Source organism: Daucus carota, chromosome 7 (assembly GCF_001625215.2).
Source record: "Daucus carota subsp. sativus chromosome 7, DH1 v3.0, whole genome shotgun sequence".
NCBI classification, from domain to species: domain Eukaryota; kingdom Viridiplantae; phylum Streptophyta; class Magnoliopsida; order Apiales; family Apiaceae; genus Daucus; species Daucus carota.
In genome coordinates this window covers 10,042,327-10,067,301 of record NC_030387.2, presented here as the reverse complement: position 1 = coordinate 10,067,301, position 24,975 = coordinate 10,042,327, and the positions used below count along the sequence as shown (strand labels likewise).

General features: G+C 33.2%; 1 protein-coding gene and 1 pseudogene across 1 annotated transcript; both read left to right on the top strand.

Annotated features, from left to right (window-relative positions):
* The first annotated feature begins 5,391 nt into the window (after positions 1-5,391).
* Positions 5,392-13,792, top strand: LOC108193990 (26S proteasome non-ATPase regulatory subunit 1 homolog A-like; annotated as a pseudogene).
* A 4,851-nt stretch (positions 13,793-18,643) lies between these two features.
* Positions 18,644-22,772, top strand: LOC108196763 (protein PHR1-LIKE 3). Its single transcript, XM_017364198.2, has 6 exons — positions 18,644-18,908; positions 20,396-20,472; positions 20,843-20,897; positions 21,323-21,401; positions 21,496-21,565; positions 22,203-22,772. The coding sequence occupies exons 1-6, from the start codon at positions 18,731-18,733 to the stop codon at positions 22,626-22,628; spliced, it is 885 nt and encodes a 294-aa protein (XP_017219687.1). The 5' UTR covers positions 18,644-18,730; the 3' UTR covers positions 22,629-22,772.
* The last annotated feature ends 2,203 nt before the right edge of the window (positions 22,773-24,975 follow it).

Sequence of the window (24,975 nt, the reverse complement as noted above, 5' to 3'; positions counted from 1 at the left end):
AAATTAAGGGATAGTCAACATAGATATATAATTGATTCACTTCACTTGACTTAAATATAATCTTTCTAAGAAAATATATAATATATATGTCTTTTATTATAAATATATCTAGATTTCGTTTATACACTTCATTTGATTAAGAGTTAAATAAAATAAAGACGATTTGAGTGAGCAATAAAACTTCGACTTTTTCTGGCAAAAAAAATAAAATAAAATAAAATAAAGACGTCTTTAACAGAGAAGTAAACTAATTACATCATTGTTGCTTATATATGTTACCTCAATAAATAAGAGATTAAATCAATAAATTAAAATCACGGATTATAATGATATTTCCATCTGCATTGAAATTTGAAATTTGCAACGGATACACTACACTTAAAATGTTTCCTAAATCTAAGGGATACGTTATACTTAAATTTACATGGAAACACATATTCTTTTCATTATTGTCATTGTATTTGTACTCAAGTCCTTTATGTTCTTATAAGTTTTTATAAAAATATTATAAAATACAAATTATGAAAATTTTATTATCTCTTTCAAAAACAATAAATAAAAAATCTAAAAACCCGTCAATGGTTAATTTAAATAGATCATGTGATCAAAACTATAACTTACTCCCGAGACAATGCATGAGCCAAATGAGAACTTGCAATATAAAATTTATGACTAAAACAACTACTTCTCAATGAACTTGAGTGACTAAAAGTACTAACTTGCGAAATTATATATTCTCAAGATATTAAACAAAGACTACACCAATGTAAATAGGGAGACAATTACATTGACATCATTTTGTTAGACTTCCCCATCTCACGTGATACTTCCTCAATGTTAACTGCATTGCTAGCCTCATCGTCTACATTTCTCACTCCCGTCTGACCATTTCAGATCCCTTTACTACTTCCTTTGTATTGAGAATCTGGCTGATGAGCTTTACCAAAGTTTCACACACCAAATAGTCTCCGCGTCAACTCCTTTGAATATTTGCTGCTCAAATCAATAATTAGTTGTTTCAAAGGACTTTGAGATTGTTAAAAGAGCACCCAAACTTTCGTAATTCCTTTCTAGATGCTTGTAGACAACTGATAACTATCTAAGCAATTGTATCATACATACACATAAGTTATACATACATATGTAAATTCTAATGATTGATATTAAATTCCAATAAATGATTTCATTTGTTATATAATCAATCTAAATAAGTATTAATAAAAAATTTCACAAACTTGCACAGAAAAGGCTGAGATTCAATTTACCAAGTGAGACAACAATATATCATTCTCCTTTTATTGACAACGCTAAAATTTGTATCAGATGAATCTGTATAGCCAGATTGGTGTGTTGCTAATCAGACGAACTGAGCGGCCAGACAAATGGTCATTTAAGTATTTTATATACACATACACAAAAATTAATAATTAGTGTCAATTAAATGATAAATATGATAATCACGCCAGTAAAACATATGATAACACCAAAAATCAGTTGAATGTAGTAGGAAATACGATGCCTTTAGGTTATTTGAGTCCCACAACTTGTCTCAGCCATGCTTTCTTCATTGTAATGTAGTTTCCTCGGCCTTTGATAGCTACAAATTGTAAAAAGAGATTCCATTAACATTCACATCCATATACCTTGTAAATTAAAAACATGTTTGAAATTTTAAAAGAATTGCTTACAGATATAGAAAAAAGAATGAAAATCTCAAACTATAAAGTCAAAAAAGAAAAAGAAAAAGGAAAACAAAGATGAATACAAACAATCAAAGATATAAGCATGTAGTCTTGATAACGGTTATATATATACCCACTCTCTACCAAATATATAGATATATAGACATATACATATAAATAGATATGAAATCAATCAAACAAGTTACCATAAATAAAATCATTGTTTTGAATCTTGTCATACTATTGTTCAACGAAAGCTATAATCAAGGAAATTTGAATATCAAATTGAAGAGAGACAACCAATATGATTTCAATTTTGCAATACTTACTTTGAATTCAAATTTTTAGATGGTAATGGAAAGAAACAAATGAAATTCACTCGCTTCCCATTCTGAAGCACCAATCATGCATATAATCAAGCAGACCTACATATGCCTTCTAAATTGCTTACAATTTCTGATCCAAAAAAGATATTATTCTTCAAACAAAATTAAAAAAAATTCAAACCAATTAAATATTTAAAAAACACCGATTATGCAGCTGATTGAGCATGCTTAAATATCAACTAAATGCTGCTTCACACACCTTACCATTACGACGCTATGTTACTGCTCTGATATATAAATTTGAACTAATTTTATATTTATTTTAAAATAAAAAATTAGAGAGTAAAACATATATAATGACGTATCTCAAATTTTTTATATATAAGAATTACTTTATTAAAATTGAAAAAATAATAAAATAATGAAGAAAACAATAACACATAAATGAATTTAACAACACAATAGTCGTATCATAATTTTTTAAAGTATAACATATTTAATGGTGCATCAATACCTTATTCTTTTTTGTATAATCTTATGAAAATATTTTAACACTACTTTATTTTTAAATATTTTAAGAAAAGACGATTAGCAGTTTAAGAGGTAGTAATCACTATTCCAACATATTGAATTTTTAATGCAGTAGCATACAAAAAATCTTGTAAGTGCTTAGGAAGTCTTTCCATGTTTAATTCGAAATAGATAATAAGCTAACAATTACAATTAAAAATAGGTTAATATACAAAATATACATGTAGTTGTGAATAAATTAAATGTATAAAGATAAGAAAAATATTGCTTGAAATTTTTTAAATACATTTTAATTTTAAATATTTTAAGAAAAGGCAATCAGCAATTTGAGAGATAATTATATTTTTAAATTTTTAATTTTTCATGCAACATCGTACAATAAAGTCTTGAGAGCGCTTAAGAAGTCTTCCCATAAATGGTAAGATGAATTTGAATTTTTAAAATAAATAATAAGAATTGATTTGATTTTGAATTTAGAAATAATTAATGATGATTAGTTTCATATCTTGGAGAGTATTTGAGAAGTCTTTTCATTCATAAATTAGAGATAGAGGAAGTCAATAACTACATTTAAAAAATATGCTAAAAATTAGGAAGGAAATGATTTTTATTTAAGACAATTAAAATGAAAAGTAAGAATGCATGCATAATTTGTGGGACTTTCTAAAACTTGACTTATATAAATCAATTGATTAGATGGCGCTGCTTATGTGACATAATTAAAATATGTGGTTTTATGACGTGTCATTTTACGAATTACGTGTATTTTTAAATATACAAAATATACATGTAGTTGTGAATAAATTAAATGTATAAAGATAAGAAAACTATTGTTTGAAAGTTTTTTACATAAATTTTAATTTTAAATATTTTAAGAAAAGGCAATCAGCAATTTAAGAGATAATTATATATTTAAATTTTTAATTTTTCATCCAACATCGTACAATAAAATCTTCAGAGTGCTTAGGAAGTCTTCCCATAAATGGTAAGATGAATTTGAAATTTTAAAATAAATGATAAGAATTGATTTGATTTCGAATTTAGAAATAATTAATGATGATTAGTTTCATATCTTGGATAGTACTTAAGAAGTCTTTTCTTCATAAATTAGAGATAGAGGAAGTCAATAACTACATTTAAAAAAATATGCTAAAAATTAGGAAGGAATGATTTTTATTTAAGACAATTAAAATTAAAAGCAAGAATGCTTGCATAATTTGTGGGACTGTCTAAAACTTGACTTATATAAATCAGTTGATTAGATGGTGCTGGTGATGTCAACGCTGACATATTAATATGGTGGTTTTCAAAAAGATGTGGTGATTTTCAAAAAGATGTCATATTAAAGATATCTTTAATAGAGAATTAAACTGATAATCAGAGCTGACAATCAACGCTAATTTGATAATTAAGACAAATAAAATCAAAAGTAAGAATTCATGCATGATTTGTGGGACTGTTTGAAACTTAACATTTATTAATCAGTTGATTAGATGGCACTGCTGATGTGGCATTAAAAAATGCGTGGCTTTATGACGTGTCATTTAACGAATTACGTGGACTTTGTGACTGGGCATCGTTCAGGAATTATGATATAATAGATAATAAAATTTATATAAATATTATATCTTATAAATATTGAAAATTTTAAATATAGTCCAACTTCATAGTTAAATATTAGATAAATTACTAATATAAGTTAGTATTGTACTAAGTTCGGTTCTTAATATTTACTAACTTTTGTTATATTTGTAAGTGCACTTCAGTATCAATCCTGTAATGATTCAGCAGTTTTTGCTATATTTAATGGAAAATGGCATGCTATTTGGGCATGCTTTTTTGTAAAAGGCATGCCTATAGGCATGCTAGCGAGAACTGCCGTGACATGTACCCTAGTCGTTTCGTTTCGTGTTAGCGTGTTACGTGTCAAATTGCCAGGCCTAATATCTATACAGCAAATAAAAAAACTAATAATGTATCTGATTTACATTTAAGAATTTTGATTTGGATTTAGCCAGCAATCATGTTTTAAAACCCGGGAACTGATATTGGTTTAGAAATATGAACAACTGAGTATGAAAGGAGAAGCAGAGAGTTAGAGCAAGTCCAAGAGAAGCCCTATAAGAGCAAGTCCAAGAGAAGCCCTATAACTTGTCTTAAGTTATAATTTAAGGCACTTGATGAAAAATGTTGATCCAAGAGTGTCCTAGTGATGCCTTATATCACTAGGACAATCTCTTCAAGCCCTATTAATAGGGCACCTCTCTCCTTGCCCTATCCAATATTTTAATATAAAATTTTATATCCACCCTCTTTCTCTCTCTACTTTATATTGTGTTTTAATGATGAAAGGAAGACTTTAATAATAAAATATTAAACATATATTGAAAATAAGGCACATTGTTGGAGTTGAACTTACATAACCATGTCCTAAATCACTAGGACATCATATTTTATATTATATTTGGGGCTCTAACTAGGACATTGTTGGACTTGCTAACTTGTCTTAAGTTATAATTTAAGGCACTTGATGAAAAATGTTGATCCAAGAGTGTCCTAGTGATGCCTTATATCACTAGGACAATCTCTTCAAGCCCTATTAATAGGGCACCCCTCTCCTTGCCCTATCCAATATTTTAATATAAAATTTTATATCCACCCTCTTTCTCTCTCTACTTTATATTGTGTTTTAATGATAAAAGGAAGACTTTAATAATAAAATATTAAACATATATTGAAAATAAGGCACATTGTTGGAGTTGAACTTAAATAACCATGTCCTAAATCATTAGGACATCATATTTTATATTATATTTGGGGCTCTAACTAGGACATTGTTGGACTTGCTCTTAGATTCCAAAACAGAGGTTGCCCATTCTCCAAGAAACATAAGCAACTCCAAATACTCCCTTCACAAAACCCCCAATCTCTCTCTTTAGTTTCATCTCAATCTGATCGGAGAACTCCGTTATAATGGCGATGACGGTTAGTTCTGCCGGAGGATTACTGGCGATGCTGAACGAGACTCATCCATCTCTTAAGCTTCATGCTCTCTCCAATCTCAACACCTTTGTTGATCACTTCTGGCCTGAGATTTCCACTAGTGTTCCCATTATGTACTCTCTCTCTCTCTCTCTCTCTCTCTCTCTCTCGCTCGCTCGCTCTCTCTCCCCCTCCCTCTCCCTCTCCCTCTCTCTCTCTCTCTCTCCCCCCCTCTCTCCCTCTCTCCCTCTCTGTACTCTATGTATGTATATTATGAATTTGTTTGATTGTGTGAGCTATGCTTCCACTCCCTCTCTGTACTCTATGTATGTATATTATGAATTTGTTTGATTGTGTGAGCTATGCTTGCATTGGTAATGGAATGTGAAAGCAGTATATAATACTCCCTCCGTCCCGTTTTAGTTGACACTCGGCTGTATTCAATATGAATATATTTTCATTTATTTTGGTTAGTTGGCACTTGGCTAGGCTACAATATTTAAATAATGAGCAAGTATTAGTATTTGAAAATGTGAAATAAGAATTATACCTGATTAGGGCTAAGTTGCACTACTCCAGAATGTGAAATAACAATTAAAATTGATTCGGGCTGTACAATCTACACTTTCTACTCAATTTTTTATTAAGTCCCTGACCCATGACGCATTGGAGTTGAAACGAATTGGGGTCAAGAACCAGCTAGACATAGAAAAGGGCTGTTTTAGTTATGAAATTAAGCATATGTCTTGGTCCTATTTACTATATCGTCAAGCTCTGAATCCAAATGTTAGCTAAAAATAAAAATGTTGTGTTGGCTACAAAAAAAGATTAAAAAATTCTCAATCCCTTTATCTTGCGTGTCTGTGTGTGATAGTTTCTGCATCTTCTATATTTTTATATATATTAATATATCAGAAGGATAAGTAGATAAATTGGCCACTGAAAAGTAGGTCCAACTGAATAAGTAGCTAAAAGCATCTCCAATAGGAAGTACCAAATCTACGTGGCATGGCACTCTTGAGTGCTACCCTATTAGAGGTTCAAGGGTGCTTAAAGGGTGCCAAGAGAAGTTGCCAACTTTTGGCACCCTCTCAAAGTAGATAACTCAATTCTTGTACAAAATGTACATATAACTCCTACCTCTTTGGCTATTTTATTATATCGAACCATTCTTATATTCATTCTAATGACAACAGTTGACATTAAGACCATTCAGGCACCTCGCATGTTTGGCATCCACAAAGGGCGCCTCTATTTTTCTGATTTTATAAGATGTACCTGACTTAAATTTCAATGTTTTCATTGACCTAATAAAGAATTACAACTGTACTGTTTGCGATATGTAGAGAAGAGAAATCTTTTGACATGGGTCACGTTTCATGTCTGCATCTTATGATGAGTTCATAGGTTCTTAATTTTAAAGTTTTTAAGAAGAAAATTTGTTTAGGAGTAATATTTTCGTTGCTGCTAAGTATTTCCATAAATTTATTGGTCCAGAGAAAGTTTGTACGAAGATGAGGAATATGATCAAAGACAGCTAGCCGCATTACTTGTATCAAAGGTAATGATACAATTTACTTAGTTCTAGCTTATGGCCTTTTTATGAATTCTAGTTCCTCTGTTATCTCTTATTAATCTTTAGAAAATTGGCATGCTGGTAGGAGTGCATGGAATGGATTCAGTTCTTATTAGATCTAGATAATCTGCTGAATTGTGTAAAAAATTATTTTGAGCCATACAGCCATAGTTGCGAAAAGAGTGCAGAAGCACTTTTGGTTAAGCCCATTTAGTAGATGTGATTCTGTTTTGTTTGAGGTAAAGCAAAGACACTTTATTGAGTTTTACTTACGTGCCAATAAACTAGAAGCCTTAAGCACTTTCCACCACACCTTGGAGAAGAAACAGTAGACAGGACATGAAATAATGTTTAAATAATCGACCAGATAAAATTTTTAAATGTGGCCATCCATTTAAATGAACAAAAAATAGAAAACTGCTGGGAATATTTTTAGAATCTGAAGTACAAAAGGTGGTTTAAGATCTATAAAGCATAGGTGCGACGGTGCTGGCATGCGTCCGGGGGTGCACCACCTTGCGTATCCAGGCATATGGGGTCGGGGATTCACCGGGGGTGTGGGAAGGATAATTTTTGTAATTTTGTAGTCAACAAAAAAGTATATTGTTCAAGATGATTGATTTCATGTCTTAAATGAATATTGAATCTTGTGTCTTTTATTTATCAAGAGTGAATGAACTTGTGTATTTGACTATTTGGCTTAATTTAAGTGCTACTCCTTTGTTTTGTTAATAAACTGTAGATTATATATATTTTTTAAATTTTTTTTATTGCCGTATCCCCCTTCACCCGAATCCCCATTATTTTTTTGGCTGAATTCCCGTATCCCCACACCCGCACTCGTGCTTCATAGTTTAAGATAGAATACAATATTATGTAATTGTTATCTAGTTAATCTCATTATTATTAAAAAACATTGTGTATTGCCTACTATATTCTACTAGAACTTGTTTGTCTTGGGCAATTATATTTTCTTAGAAATTGAATTATTTAGTTGTTGAATATATATGTGTTGATTTTTTTTAATCTTCCCCCTCACGTTGCTTTTCGGCTTTAACTCGAGCGCTGGGAGGCCGGGAGGCTCTTTTCACTTCTTGCTTTTAAAAACTATGCATTTATCATTGCTATGTTATGAGAAGTACAATGATAGAATCTTTTTTTGCTCTTTTTTAATGTACTAGTTGAAAGAGAAACATTTAGCAAATTTTTGAGTGCATTATGTTGTAGATAAGAAGTAAAATAGACAATCATGGGGTAAAAGAGTCTAATCTTATTAAAGATTGGGAACTTGGGTATTAATAAAATCATACTTTTGTTGTTTACATCATAATGACTATTTTTTTTTAATATACCTCACATGTTGCACTCTTTTCTGTTGCAGGTTTTTTTATTACTTGGGTGAACTGAACGACTCTTTATCCTATGCCCTAGGAGCTGGTCCTCTGTTTGATATCTCAGAGGATACAGAATATGTTCACACACTTCTAGGTAAGTAGGTGTCGCTCTTACATAAGATTCTTTTGATTACTTTTAAGATATTATTGATTTACAAACCTTGATTTTTTGTGATTACTAAAATATACTATGATGTTGTTTGGTAGATATGTGAATACCCTCGTTGTTCAACTTCCTAGGAAGTATGTAAAATGAAGTTGTTTGTTTGACAAAGAGGAAGGGAATTACATTCCCTGTAAGTGTGAATTCCCGCTAAACATGGAAGTACATGGATATTGATTTACCGCCTATGTGTAATAAACAAGCATAATAATCTGTATCTCACTTCTGTCCGATGTTTAAAGTTTAAACTGTATCTAATATTTGTTTTTTTGCATATGCTTGTTTCTCAGCTAAGGCTATAGATGAATATGCCAGTCTATTGAACAAAGCTGTAGAGTTTGTGAAAGTAGTAGAAATTGATACCAGGCTGGAGGCAATTGTTGAGCGGATGCTTGATAAGTATAAATGCTCCTTATTCATACCTTTCTTCATACTGGATGGAGGTCATATAGCTTACTGGTTTCCTTCTATAGGTGTATTCTTGATGGTAGATACCAACAGGCTATTGGCATGGCAATTTAATGTCGAAGATTGGACAAGCTTGAAGAAGCAATTACAAAAAGCGACAATGTTCAGGCAACCTTATCATATTGCTGTAATATATCTCATTCGTTTGTCAATCGTCGAGAATACAGGCATCGGGTAAGAAAAACCTCTGAATAGAGATTTTTATTTATGTTCACGTGCTGTATAGCTGTGATATAACAAATTGTTTTCCTAAATATAGTTATGCATCTTATATCATACATGTCAACTGTATTACAGAATTTTTTTGAAGATCTTTTTGTAAATTATATGTAAGAGTTATACTGTATTCAGATATCGAAGGTAATTTCTTTACTTTAATCCAGGTTTGTTAGTAATGGTACGTTATTTTGAGCTTGAATCTGAAAGTAATACTTGTTACCAAGAACTTGCTTTAGTTGCATGATGTGTTAAAGAACTGCTACATGGCAATAGCACGTACTATACACTAAATTGTTTACTATGGATTTTTGTAACCTTGCTATGCTGAAAATAGACATCCATTTTATGATCTAACCATGAGCTATACAGATACATACTACATTCTATAGTGAAATGCTCTAATCAGATTTCATATTGAAAGCAGACACTAACAGCAGATTGATTGATACCTATTGAATCCGCCAAACTTGTGAACTTCTAAGTGATTGGAATTAATGGTATTTTATAAATTTATGAATATGAATGGCCATCAGGCCAACGTATTAACAGTTGTAGGTGATATGTCTGTTGGATCACGAATCGTTTGCTCCTGACCTGATATGAGATGGAAGTGATTTACACTTGGATATTTCACCTTGCACCTTCTGAGTGATAGGATGTCGTAAACAGGCTTATTAGACATACAGTTTTGAGTACTACTCTGTCACATGCCTATAATTAAACAGTTAAAACCTAATTTAATAACATGCACAAGTCATAAAAATTTAAACATTAGTCAACTAAAAATAGTCGAGTTCTTTTTAAAATTTTATATAAATAATATTTATTTTAAGTGTATGTAAGCTACAACTTTTACATTTGTGTTTAGGTACTCTATCTTCTTGTACATGTTTTCGAGAAGATGCCATCTCCAGATTATTTGAGCATCTGCCAGTGCCTGATGTTTCTGGAAGAGCCAGTGGGCATTGCTAGAATATTGGAGAAACTTCTACGGTCGGAAGACAAGAGTGATGCTTTACTGGCATTTCAAATAGCTTTTGATCTTATAGAGAATGACCACCAAGCTTTTTTACTAGATGTCAGACGTCGGTTCTCCCTACCTAGATATATACCCTCAGAAGCTTATCAACCAGTATCTATAGAAACTGAGTCTTCTCAAGATGCAAATGCTGCTAAATCTGAGGATACTCAGATGGAAGATGGTAATCAAGCTGTTACTGAGAGTTCACCTACTGCAGATCCAAAAGAAGTGACTTATGCTGAGAGGCTGACGAAACTTAAAGAAATATTGTCTGGAGAGACTTCGATACAGTTGACCCTGCAGTTCCTATACAGCCATAACAAGTGAGAATTATAAGTTAAATATTTCATAGCTGATTATATTATTCATACATGTCCATCTTTTTTGTTGTTTTCCTTCATGACAGTCGGTGCAGATAGACAGCATAACAAAGTTGTTTTTAAAATTGAATACAGGTCGGATCTTCTTATTCTTAAAACAATAAAGCAGTCGGTTGAGATGAGAAACAGTGTTTGCCACAGTGCAACGATTTATGCTAATGCAATTATGCATGCTGGAACAACCGTGGATACATTTTTAAGGGAGAATCTGGTAACTAAAAAGTGCACTTGCATTTGATTTCGACTGTTTATTGATTTGAAATCGGCTTCTAAGCATAAATTTCTGTGAATAAATAATCAGCACTGGCTCAGCAGGGCCACAAACTGGGCTAAATTTAGTGTGACAGCAGGACTTGGCGTCATTCACAGAGGTCACTTGCAGCAAGGAACATCATTGATGGATCCTTATTTGCCAATGAGTGCATCAGGTGATGGCAGTCCATATTCTGAAGGTGGAGCCCTTTATGCCCTCGGTCTGATTCATGCAAACCATGGGGAAGGCATTAAACAATTTTTGCGTTATAGCCTAAGCAGTACCAACGTTGAGGTAGACATTTTCTATTGTTGAATTGACATTTTTTTGTACCCCGTATATGTGGACTTGACAAGTTTGACGTTCAATTTTGGCTGGTGTAGGTTATCCAGCATGGTGCATGCCTAGGCCTTGGACTTGCAGCTCTAGGAACAGCTGATGAAGAAGTATTTGATGACATAAAGAATGTGCTTTATACTGACAGTGCTGTTGCTGGTGAAGCTGCTGGTATAAGTATAGGTTTACTTATGGTTGGAACTGCTAGTGAGAAGGTAGATGAAATTTTGGCATATGCACATGAGACCCAGCACGAAAAACTAATCAGGTAACTATTAATCTTTTGGCTCAGGTTTAAATCATACTTGTACTGAAGTCATGTCTTTAGTCCATGCTGCTGATATTTTCATTTTGTTGTGTAGGGGGTTGGCATTAGGGATAGCCCTCACTGTTTATGGTAGAGAGGAAGAAGCAGATACATTAATTGAGCAAATGACCCGGGATCAGGACCCTATAATACGTTATGGGGGCATGTATGCCTTAGCATTGGCTTACAGGGGAACAGCAAACAATAAAGCCATCCGTCAGCTGCTACACTTTGCTGTATCAGATGTGAGTGATGATGTGAGGCGTACTGCTGTTCTTGCACTAGGATTTATTCTTTACTCGCAACCAGAGCAGGTCAGTTCTGTTTCTTTTATGTGACTTTAGAGCTACCAAGTAGCGCCATGAATTGTGTCCTTAATCAATATATATGTCCATGTGTATTAATGGTTTGTGGTCATTGGTCTCATTTTCTGAATTGCAGACACCCCGAATTGTCTCCTTGCTATCTGAGTCCTACAATCCACATGTTAGATATGGTGCTGCTTTGGCAGTTGGCATCTCTTGTGCGGGTACAGGTTCGAGTGAGGCTATATCGTTGTTAGAGCCACTAACATCAGACGTCGTGGACTTTGTTCGTCAGGGTGCTTTGATTGCAATGGCTATGGTAATGGTTCAGATCAGTGAAGCTAGTGACTCTCGTGTTGGAGCATTCAGGTCCTGCAATTTTTATATTTATGTTTTCTAATATATATAGTTGTGTCGTCTGCCTTTGGCTAAAGCTTATTGTGGGGTGTGTGAATGTGTGTGTGTGTGTGTGTATAGTTATCACTTACTGTGGTATATTTACTTCATTTAGGAGGCAGTTAGAGAAAATTATTTTGGATAAGCATGAAGATACTATGAGCAAGATGGGAGCCATTTTAGCCTCTGGAATTATCGATGCTGGTGGAAGGAATGTCACCATAAAAATGCTTTCAAAAACAAGACATGATAGAATGACTGCTGTAGTTGGTCTGGCTGTATTTACCCAGTCTTGGTATTGGTATCCACTAATATATATTATTAGCTTGGCTTTTTCGCCAACAGCTTTGATAGGACTAAACTATGACTTGAAAGTTCCTCGATTCGAGTTCTTATCTCATGCAAAACCATCATTGTTTGAGTATCCTCAGCCAATCGTGGCCACCACTGCATCTGCTGTGAAGCTAAAGCTACCTACAGCAGTTTTATCAACATCTGCAAGAGCGAAAGCTAGGGCAAGCAAAAAAGAGGCGGACCAGAAGGCAGTTGCTGAGAAGTCATCTGGAACAGAATCAACCTCTGGAAAAGGCAAATCATCTAGCGACAGGGATGGGGACTCTATGCAGGTATAACTGGTTTAGTGAAATTTGAATTTTCTTTCCTGCTAACACTTTTTGGGTGAAATATGGTTCATTTCTAGTAGAAATTTTTCATGAACTTTCATTTTCCAGAGTTGTGCTGCTATTGTTCATTTTAGTGGAACAATGTATGGTTACAAAATTACTGTGTACTTTATCTTTTGCAGGTTGATGCTCCTCCGGAGAAGAAGGTAGGAGTGGAGCTGTCATTTGAAATTTTGACCAACCCTGCTAGGGTGGTCCCTGCTCAGGAGAAATTTATTAAGTTCCTTGAAGATAGTAGATATACACCAGTCAAATCAGCAGCATCAGGTTTCATACTTTTGAAAGACTTGCGTCCATCTGAGCCTGAAGTACTATCTCTAACTGATGCGCCCTCATCAACTGCATCAACCGGTGCTACAGCTGTAAATACACAAGCTGAGGAATCCCGATCACCACAGCCATTTGAATACACTTCATGATTGAATAGTCCAAATATATGATTCCTTAAGGTTGTTGATGAGGTTGAGCAATTCCGAACAACATTCCCATACCATACAAGGATTTGACTTGGTTATTGGCATTTGTCACTCAATCCAGTTAAAAAACGGAAGGATGCTGTATTTGACTCATCTGTAGGCGTGTCTCGAGTACCTATGAATTGGTAACCTTTTAAAAAAAATCTTCAGTGAATTTACTTCTGTTTATGCGAAATTTAGTATGAAAAGGAATCCAGGGTTTTAGAACTAGATCTTGTACTGAAAATGTGGGTTGGAGATGCGTACAGAAACCGTTTTTGGTGGATTCAGATATTATACAACATTCTAGCTCGAGTCTCACCTGAGTACACAGATTGAACTTAATAAGGTTTATTAAACAGTCTTCAACATTTAAACCAAATCTAAGTAATTTTTCATGTTCATCGAATGTTTAAGTTTTATAATATCTTCTTAAAGTTTTCGATGATGAATGAAAAAATGCAAGAAGAGGATGATTCAACAGTGCAAGCTCAAATGGAAGAAAGGAAGAACAAGGAGAAGAAGAGGTCAAGAACTACATAGACAAGTGAAGTTGTTAAGATTCAGAGGATGATGACACACATACCTGTGCAAAGAACTCGATTGAGTTTGTGAGAGAATTGGAGCAACTCTTGCAATGCCTAGAATCAAAAAAGCAGAAAAGACTCTCTGGTGAAATGCCACCACCATGACTACCTATCCGAGATTCATGGGGCTCATTGCAACAAACTCAAGTTTTTCATTTTTAATCCCACATTAGTGCCAGCATCAGCCTCGGATGATCCTATGAAATTCATGAATGAATACAATAACGGATTAATTAGAGAAGAGTCTGCAGAGTCCAGAGAGTATGTCGTCTGTGGCTGACGTGGAAGTGAGGGTTCTAGGCCTTGATGCCATGATCAAGATTTTACGCAGGAGAAGTCCCAGACAGCTTATTAACACAACTGCTGCCTTAGAGGATCTGGAGCTCAATATACTTCACACTAACATCACCAAACTGTCCTCACATGTCAGTACAGATTTTTCAAGAAAGTAAATTAGTAGTAGTAAATATGATAGAGGATTATTCTACTAAGTAAAGTCATCCTCGTAACAACTTGAGGTTTTAGTCTAAGTATATGATTATTAAGAAATTTGACTTGCTAAACCATGATTGCAGGTAGGTAGCGAATTAAGTTTTACAGCAGATGACATGGCAAATTTAGTTTAGCAGATCTTTGGTTTTATCATCCATGCAGACGGTCCCAACTGAATCTGGAATATACATCAACTTATACCCACAAATGCAGACATGCACACTTGTTTTAGCAGTTTTTCTTTTCTGTCCGTCTGTCTGGAGGATCATTGAAAAAATAACTGCGAGCTGCGTAATTATTGGACTCCTCACTCCCTCACTATCTGTATAAGATTCCGCGGAGTAGATCGAGCTAGGTGACGGATCCAATTCACTGAAAAAGAGACTTTGAGCCTGTTTGTCCGGGCTTTAAGCCCGGACTTAAAACTTATTCAAATTTAAGCACAAAAATGTCGGTTTATATAATAAGTTAGTAGTCACTTTAAAGTCAAAAATAAGATGTCTTAAGGTCAGAATTTAGTAGAGGTACGTTTTCTGGTGATTTAATTTTTTTGAACTTTTTTTTGATAAAAATTACCCCTAAGTCATAAGTTACTCCTAAATTAATATTATTTTTGTCTTTTATACATTTAATAACGTTTAAGTCAATGATAAGTCAAAATTACCCGAACAGTGATTTTAAACTCCCAACTTATCATATAAGTCACGTTCAATCATAAGTCATAAGCTCAGCCAAACGAGCTCAAAATTTATGAAAATTTACTAAATTTAAATGTCCATGCTTTATGGTCACATACTAACAACTATTTTTTATTTAGTTGGAAAATTTTGATTGGCGGAGATTTTGTACATGCATGATGCAAGAGTGATTATTTAATGAGATGAAAATCGATAAAAATCGAGCATTTAAATAAAAAGTAGGCACACACAGGATAATCTAAACATTTATATATGACCAATAATTTTGGCAAATTAATTATAATAACATGAATCAAAAGTTTGGAAGGGGTTTTAGATAAAAGGGTATGTTCAAGAGAGAACCGGGAGAACTCTTACCTTATTTTTAGTATTATCTAGGGTTTTGTCGCAGAACTTCACATACAAAAAATGTCAATATCTATGTATTATATTTTAATATTATTTTTGAACACACATAACGATGAAAAAACAAGAAAAAAAATGTGTATTTAGATTTAGATCCTAAAAATCTATTTAAAATTTAAGATGGTTATATTTTAAGTACTGGTTCTCTCTTTAGCGTACCCTTAAATAGAATTTTTTTTTAAATTATAGAATATATAATTATAAAAATCGGGGTACTTAAAAGTACCCTTTAACAGCCTAATGTCTGTCTGGTTTTAAAGTCCGGGCTTTGAGTTATTTTCGATTATGCTGAAAAATGTTTGTTTATGTAATTAGTCAGAAGTCAGCTTAAAATTGGAAATAAACCAGGAACGAACTTATAGCCTGAAGTTAGTTTGAGATATTTTTTTCGTGACTTAATTTTTTAATTTCTTTAGTTAAAAATTACCTATAAAGTATAAATTACTCATACATCACTTTTATTATTATTGTTATTATTATTTTTATTATTATTATTATATATTTAATAACTCATAAGTTATCAATAAGGAAAAATTACCCAAAAGGATATTTTAAACTCCAAATTTACCACAAAAGTCACGTTTAGTCATAACTCATACTCCCTCTGTCCTAGCATACAAATGGTTGGGACACGGAGACCAAGAAATCATTAAAGTTAGATGAAAAATGTGTATAATGGTGGGACCCGTTTATATTTAATAATAGATTTGAGATAGTGGAGGAAAGTAGTGGGTATTATAGGGTTTATATTATTATAGAATAGAGATAATGGAAGAAAATAGTTGATGTAATGATGTTTTATATTATAAAAATTTACTATTTTTGGAATGTATATAATTGGTGAGACGTTTTAAAAAAAAACTGTATACAATTAATTGGGACGGAGGGAGGAAGTCATATGCCAAGAGAAACCGGCTCCAGGTCGGTGGCGGTTTCTTGACAACAAAAGTTGAGGTGCTTGATTGAGTTGCATCTGTTCTAAAAATCTCTAATTCTAATTTAATCAATTAATTCTCTGTGACATGGTCATTTGATTCGATTTTGAAATTCGATTAATTTTACATTTTTTTCTTAATCAAAATATATATAATAATTTATTAAAATTAATAAATATGTATTTTTTAAAATATGAACAATTATATAATTTATGATATAGACATATAGTAAATATATACTTATAAATAGATAATTGATCTAATAATAACTAAATCTTCATTAATTTTTGAATATATTAAACTATATCCTATTTTCATCTGTTTTTTGATGGAATCTAAATCAGTAACTTAGTCGAATAAGTGTGATTCTCAATTTTTATAATACCCCGGAGTATAAGTACATGAATATTTATGATTACAAAAGCTGTAGCAACTTGATTTTGGCATTGTTTGGGTTTGTCTGGCTAGAAATGATTTGAATCATTGTATGACTTCGTTGTATCAGGCTCAAGCCATCTTTCTCCAAGCAGGGACCTATTAGCTTTTGTCCACTGAGCACTTAAAAAAGAAAAAACCTTTACATGAATGGCTTTGGTTTTTTTTTTCTTTTTTTTTTTCTTTTTGACGGATGAATGATGATTGGCTTTGGTCAACTAGCGAAAATCATCAAAAAGCCCTTCATCCAAATTAGCCCGTAACCCGTAAACGAGCGCTACGAAGTCTTGTTATTTAAAAATTCAAATTTTGATAAATAATTTATATAAAATTTTGATTTAATTTTTTGACCAATTCTACTAGCATGATTGAAATTATTATTTATATATTATATCATATTAATGTGATATTAAACTATTCAATCTCAAATTTATTGTTTAATCATCATGATTTTTTCTTACAACTTACAAGTTAGGAAAAATAGAAACCAACTTCTTCTTCAAAGAAGTACTCATGCCATGTTCCCAAACAGGCCCTAAGCATACTGGTGCAAGTGCCAAGTATATTGAGCTGGGCCATAATTTTGACAGAGACTATTAAAATGGAAAAGAAAGGCACATGAAATTTGGCAAACAAAAATATACATATCGATCTAGCTGGCGATGGAAAGGTTTGCGTAGATCAAAAATAAAAATTAAAGTAATAATGGAGAAAGACAGAGGGCGAAGACAATGAACGTCAAACACATCGCTGTCTTGTTTTTCCCTATATCTGGTTACTTTTCAAAAGCTCTGTTTATATTTTAATGAATCCAAATTTATGAATAAATTTTGAATTTTATATTATGAAATATGAGTTAAGTTCCATGTAGTCCACATATTTACTGTAGTACCGTAGACCACGTATGTTCTGCAACTATAAAATGGCATAAAAACATTGCAAAATGTATGAAACTTGTTATTTTGTGAAATACATTCTATAAATATCACTATTTCATGAAAAATATTGAAAATCATTTATGTTCGATAAATAGAACACATATGTTCTGTAATATGTAAATATGTTCTGCAAACCTAACATGTTTTGCAGAATAATGTGTTTTTCACTATTTAACTTGTAGAATATTTAGGATTAATTATCAAAATTTTTAACAAAATGATGATCTTTATAGAACATGATTTGCAAAATAACACATTTTGCAATGTTTTTATGTCATTCTATAATTGCAGAACATACGTGGTCTACGGTACTACAGTAAATATGCGGAATATATGGAACTTTTGTTATATGAAATATATCCGGCTTGATTTGTTGAGTTCAAATTTTCATTTCAACGGAGCTAGAAACAATACAAACCTAGTTAGACGAGCTTGAATTTGAATTATATCATGATCATTTATTTATTTTAAGAAAATTTAAATTTTAATTTCATAAATCATCCAAATAAGTAAATTTTGATAAGATTTATCTAATCCTAATAATTCAAATATTAATATTTGATTGTCTTTGAATAAACACACTTTTGACTTTTTTATTAAATATTAGTATATGTTTTTTCCTTAAATTTAAATGTTGTTTTTTATTCGGACAAGAAAAGTTTACAAGTTAGATGTGTATGTTCACATGGACTAAAGTAGTGAAAGCACGTTTATATACTCTGCTTATACTCTCTCTCTCTCTCTCTCTCTGACAACAAGAGAGATGTACTCTTCCATCCATTCGCTTCCGCTGGATGAGTTTCAAAGCTCGGTTGATGGGTCGGGTTTAGGGTCGGATCCCTGTTTGGTATTGACTTCGGATCCCAAGCCTAGACTCCGCTGGACTGGGGAGCTCCATGAAAGATTCATTGATGCTGTTACTCAGCTTGGCGGCCCAGATAGTCTCTCTCTCTCTCTCTCTCTCTCTCTCTCTCTAACATGTACTAGTGTTTGTTAGTTCTACTTTCTATAAATGTTCAGCTATAGCTTCTTAAATGAAGTCTGGATATATTTATTTAAATAAGTAGTGGTTTTTGAGAATTTAATGAATTTTTTTCAGCTCACTTTGTTTCTTTAAATGGAATTCAAAGATTTATCTTTTTATTGTGAATTTAATTTTGGTGGTCTTGAATTGATAGTTTCCTTGTGTTCATGTTTCCCTTTTTTGCTTTATATACTCGGAAAGAAATATGTTTAGCCTTTAGGTCCTGTTGAATTGTTTTAATATACATTTGTATGCTATCTAGTACTTGGTTTGAGAATCAAGAGCAACTTAGCACTGGTTTTTGGGGATGGAGGTGGCAATTTCATGTTCCGGGTTGTCACTTGAAGTGGTCAATTTGTACCTTTTTGATGTTTTTGTAGAAAGTTTGGAAAAAAAATGAACATACAAGCTTAAAAGAGTTTTTTCTAATAAACAAGTCATTCTGGGTTGAATTGGGTCATGTAAATCGTGTTGTGACTGGGTCCAGTTTGAGCTTTATCTCCAATGTTTATGATAGGTTAAGGTGTAAAACTCCAAGCCAGGAGTTCACTTTTGAGTCCTTAATCGATCTTAATGGTGAAACTTTGATATTTAAGTAGACTACTTGTTGAGAAAGCTCTGATGCAACGTTGATGCACCCTTGGTGGAGAAGCGAGGAGGCTTTAGTATGTACATCATGCTTATATGTCAATAAGGATGTGGCTATAATTTAGTATTATATTTTAGTAATGTGAGTTTTAGGTTTTTCATCATAGTGGGAAAACTAAAAAGAAACCTGTCTGTTCTTTTTATTGTTAATGATAACTACCTAATTCCGTAGAATTGACTGCTGGGTGCTAATAAGAACTATGATTTATACCCTAAACTATTGCATAGAGGGTACTGTGACAATGGAGGGAAATTAAGTTATAATAACGATAGAGTAAGTATTACTGAAATATTTGTTGATTGTCTTCTATCTTCCCTTCCTATTCATCCTATACGTAATTGGAAGTAACCAATTAGGTTTACGACGAAACCTAGAAATCGATCACTGATCCGATTTGAGTACCTCTACAGGAGATCTTTTTTTTGTCCCCTCTCTCTCCAGTACTTTCGTCTTCTAAGAAAAATATCGGGAACATGTCACAAAGAAAGGTTTTGGAGTTTGCTTCTATTTCTTTCATTTTCCACCATATAGAAACTTTTGACCTCTAAATATGTCGTAACTTGTGGGTTCAACTTTTTTTTTCTATTTAAAATGTTGACAAGGAGCCCTTTATAACTGTATGACATACTTGTATGTTTTTTGTTGTTGTCATATGTTGTTTAGGAAAGGGCCATAAGTTTAAGTTCTATTTCCTCATAGTTAATATTATAAGCTGTGGTAATCATATCTAATATTCACTATTTTATAATTTCTAGAGGCAACACCGAAAACAATCATGAGAACAATGGGGGTTAAGGGTTTGACCCTTTATCATTTAAAGTCACATCTCCAGGTTAGCTGTTTACTTGATTGTGAATCTTTTATAATATTTACCATGTTGATGAGTTGCAAGAAAGAAACAATATACCAATGGGAGACAACATATACTGAACAGATTTTTATTTGTTTGCTAAATGATTTCACTACTTGCGTACATATAATGTAATAGAATTTCAATTTTAATCAGAAAGACATTTATATAAAAGGCAGGCCTGATTGACAGTGAAATTAAATGTATATGTCTTTTGTTCAAAATTCAAATCCTTACTAAAATCTTATATAACTCAATTTTTAGTAATTTTGTTTCTGATTCTCTAAGTTGTTCTATGTAAATGTAATGCCCTCTACTAGGAGTACAGCTCATTTTAATATTGGTCTTGCAGAAATACCGGCTGGGAAAGCAGTCGTGCAAGGAGTTTACTGAAAATTCTAAAGATGGTATTATTCTTCATCTTAGTATTACCTCTATACATCCAGTGCCCTGTATTTGCTGAAGTTCCATAATTTGCATGCCTTCATTTCTTAAGCATGGCAAAATATGAATGTTTCGCATGAAAGGTATTAAATAAAGTACTTCATATATGGCACATGTCATCATAGCGAAAACAGCTTTCTCTATGATATGCTAAGAACACTGGCAACAGAATCATTCGAAGTGTGTATTGATAAATCAATGGATATAGGCCCCTGTTTGTGCATGGTATACATGCGAACTTGTACATATGTAGGACACAGCTTGAAAGACATCGATCTTAGTTGACATTAAACAAATGAATCTTCGTTCTTTGAAGCAAGATTCTTTACATGATGATTAGCACTTAGGAACTCTCAGTTCACTACTAATATATATTATGGGATTGCAGCATCTTGCATTGCCGAAAGCCAAGATACTGGGTCATCTACATCAGCATCATCAAGAATGATGGCACAAGATTTAAAAGAGTATGATAAACATAACAGACTTCCTATCGGGAGCACTTTTCTACTTGACCTATTAATAAATAACTTTAATTTACTACTATTTTATATTAAACAGTGGCTTCCAAGTCACTGAGGCTTTGCGAGTTCAAATGGAAGTTCAGCGAAGGCTGCATGATCAGCTGGAGGTTAGTCTTCTTGCCTGTCAGCTTGATAGATGTTTCAGCTAATTGTCTTAAGCTCTTAAAGAATTCTTCTGCAGCTTTTTTTCACAAAAAAACTAGACTGGTCTTGATGGTTTTGTAAGCATCTTGACTTTAAGATATCAGTCATGCAAATATTTTGAAGTTGTAAGAGGGTTTGAAAAATATATATGTTTTACATGTTTACATTTCACGTAAACAGATGATTAGATGATTAGAAAATCCTACTCAGAAAGTAAGATAGGATGCTAAAGAAAACGTCCCCATTCTTACTCGATGGTACTTTAGCTCAAAGTGACTAATCATTTATTGTTGAAGGGGAACTAAAGAAGTAGAGCAGTAGTATTCTTATATTTTAAAGTAAAATCTCATGAAAAACTAGCAACAGAAAGCAGCCATCAAAGTTGTTGCTGGCATTTTTCTTTTTTTTTTTTTGTCTTTTTTTTTTTTTTTGTCTTTTTTTTTGTCAGGGCTGGCATTTTTCATTTGAGTAAAAATTGTTGTTCTTAATTACAAAAAAAAGTAACGACGTATCATCTATTCATCTCAACTAGTACATGTGTAACTGCGGTTAAGCTATATAAGATTGTCAATTATATCTTTCTTGTTCCACCCAAACCAGGTTCAGCGTCGTCTTCAGCTACGTATTGAAGCACAAGGGAGATACCTGCAAACAATTCTTGAAAAAGCTTGTAAAGCTCTTGAAGGCCAGACTGTTGCTTCTGTTGGACTTGAAGCTGCTAGGGAAGAACTCTCTGAACTAGCTATCAAGGTTGCAAATGACTGTCAGCAAGTAATCACAGTCCCTTCACTTTCGGAAATTGCCGCCTCTTTGGAAAGCAAAAATCCTCTCGGCGTGCCTGGTAAATTCGGAGACTGTTCTGTGGATAGTAGCTTGACATCAATTGGAAGCCCACTTTCTCCAATGGGCATGGGCTCACAAGCTGCCGCTCTGAAAAAGAGAACAAGACCTTTCAGCAACGGAGATTTATCGCCCTTGGATAACAATTTAAGGCAAGTGGAGTGGATGATGAGTAATATCAGTTGAATTTCAAATGGGGTTGCATATTCATCTTTCAAGCATTGTTCTTCGTCGCTTCTTTAAGTGGCTTATTATATGGTCAACCGTGTTGTCAACTGTAAGATCAGTTGTAATGTATATTTCTCAGATCCTAATATTTGAACTTGATCATGCTGCTTGTTTATTAAGTTATACAGAGTCAGCTAACATTCACTTTGAAACTAAAGAACCAGTCTGCCTGTTTAGGCCATCAATCTGCCTGTGAACCATTTTCCTTCATGTGCTATGCAAAAGCTTCTCAACCAAACAGGCCCATTATAAATCCTTTTTGATGATCACAACTTATAACGAACTTCTTTGATAATTAGCTCAACATTGTCATATATGTTTATAGTCTTCTCCTATTATATATGTTCCCAACTCAGTTTTGCAGGAAATATTATTAATCTATAATTATTGAATTTTTTAATGATAATATATTTTTTTACCAAGTAGGTAAGGGACCATGACATAGACCATTGGAACCGGGATCCAACCTGCATAAAACATCTTGTGCCTCATTTACTTTACTTCATCTTACTTTTTCTGTCATCACATGCGTAAGAGTTTGATATAATACACTGCTTAATTGAAAATAGTACTCCTTCCGTTCCCCTCCTTCCGTTCCCCTCATTTGTTTACATTGGGGGATGGGAGCTCGGCATGCATTCGAATGCTCTCATAAAACGTAGTTTGATAAATTATTTTGAACTTTTTTTTCCTTTTGAATAAAAATTTAATGTTTATATTTTTATACAAAAAAGAAAAAATTCAAAAATAAGTTATACAACTATGTTTTATATGCGTGTTAAAATACGTGTCGAGCAGTTTAAAAAAAACTATAAAGAAATGAGAGGGACAGAGGGAGTAAGTCATTATCTTACGCACTACAGACCGGTTTAACAACAGTCATTTATAATAGTTAGTAAAAGTTAAAAATAAACATAGTTGTCATAATACACCTAATCACCCTCTCTAGGTGTAATTTTATTTTGGTATTAGAGTTTGGTATACTAATATTTCTGTAACATGAAAAAAAATCTATCAATATAGTTGAAAATTACAATGTTGACTGTCCTTTCGGCTCATCCAACAACCGGGCTCATTTGCTACTTTGGCACACACAACTATAATTGGTGGACAGGCCGAATGAAGATGCACATGTCAAAAGAACCAAATGAATGAAGGGTTGTTGTCAAAGGTCCATACACATTTACTTAGGGGTGGCAATCTCAGACACGACCCGAAACACGACACGAACCCGACCCAACCCGAAACCCGATTTACTGAGACAGAAACCCGAAAGTGACCCGAAAATCACCCGATCGACCCGAAATGGACCCGAAATGACCCGAAATCAGAATTTCATTTCTAGTAACTTCAATTTTCAGTTTTATTCAATTTTAAGTGATTTTAGCTTGACCCGAAATCAACCCGATTGCTAACACGAACACGACCCGTTACCCGAAATTGCCACTCCTGCATTTACTACTAATGATGGCAAGCCAAAAGATATGCATGAGTTGGTTCAAATTGCATTTCCCTCTGAATCATCTAACACATCGATCTAACCGATTGAGAACTCCTCAAGCTGAGCTATAACAACAAGGCTATGAACGCTATCATAAGCCTTTACGGAAAGTCAAACTTGACAAGCTAATGGATGATTAAGGAGGTTCAAGGTTAGAGAGATTTCAAGTCATTATGAATGGATTAACACTACTTGGAAAGCATATCCCTCAAAAATAAATCACCATGAAAATTCTCAAAGTTGTTCCATTGCAATTCAAATCAAAGGTGACTACAATGGAAGCTTCTCCAATCTTGCATACTCCTGATACTTTGCAAGTATTCTCTGAATTAGAATACTTTGAAATAAAGATTCTTGCAATTAGACAAAGGTCTTTAGATCCTCCTACCACTCAGATGAATAATCTCGCTTTAGCTGTTGAAGAGCAAAGCCAAAATCACACGATGACTCATAAGAAGATCTAGCTCCTCTTAAAAAAAATCGAAAAGATGATTCACAAGCATAAGAAGCTGAATAGAGAAAAGGGCAAAGAAAATGCTAGATACTCTGGTAGCAAGAAAGGCGCCAAAGAATCTAAGGATTAGACTTGCTTCAAACGTGGAAAATCTGATCATTTCAAGAACGACTACTACAAACTCAAGTCAAAATAGCCAACTTTTTTCAAGGACAAAATTAAAAAGTCAAAGGCATTACTGACTTAGAGTGATGATGATGAAGAAGAATCAGCCTCAAGTGATGATTTTATTGAATAAAGAATTAATTTAGCACTTGGTGGCATGGATGATGACAATTCAAGGTCTCACA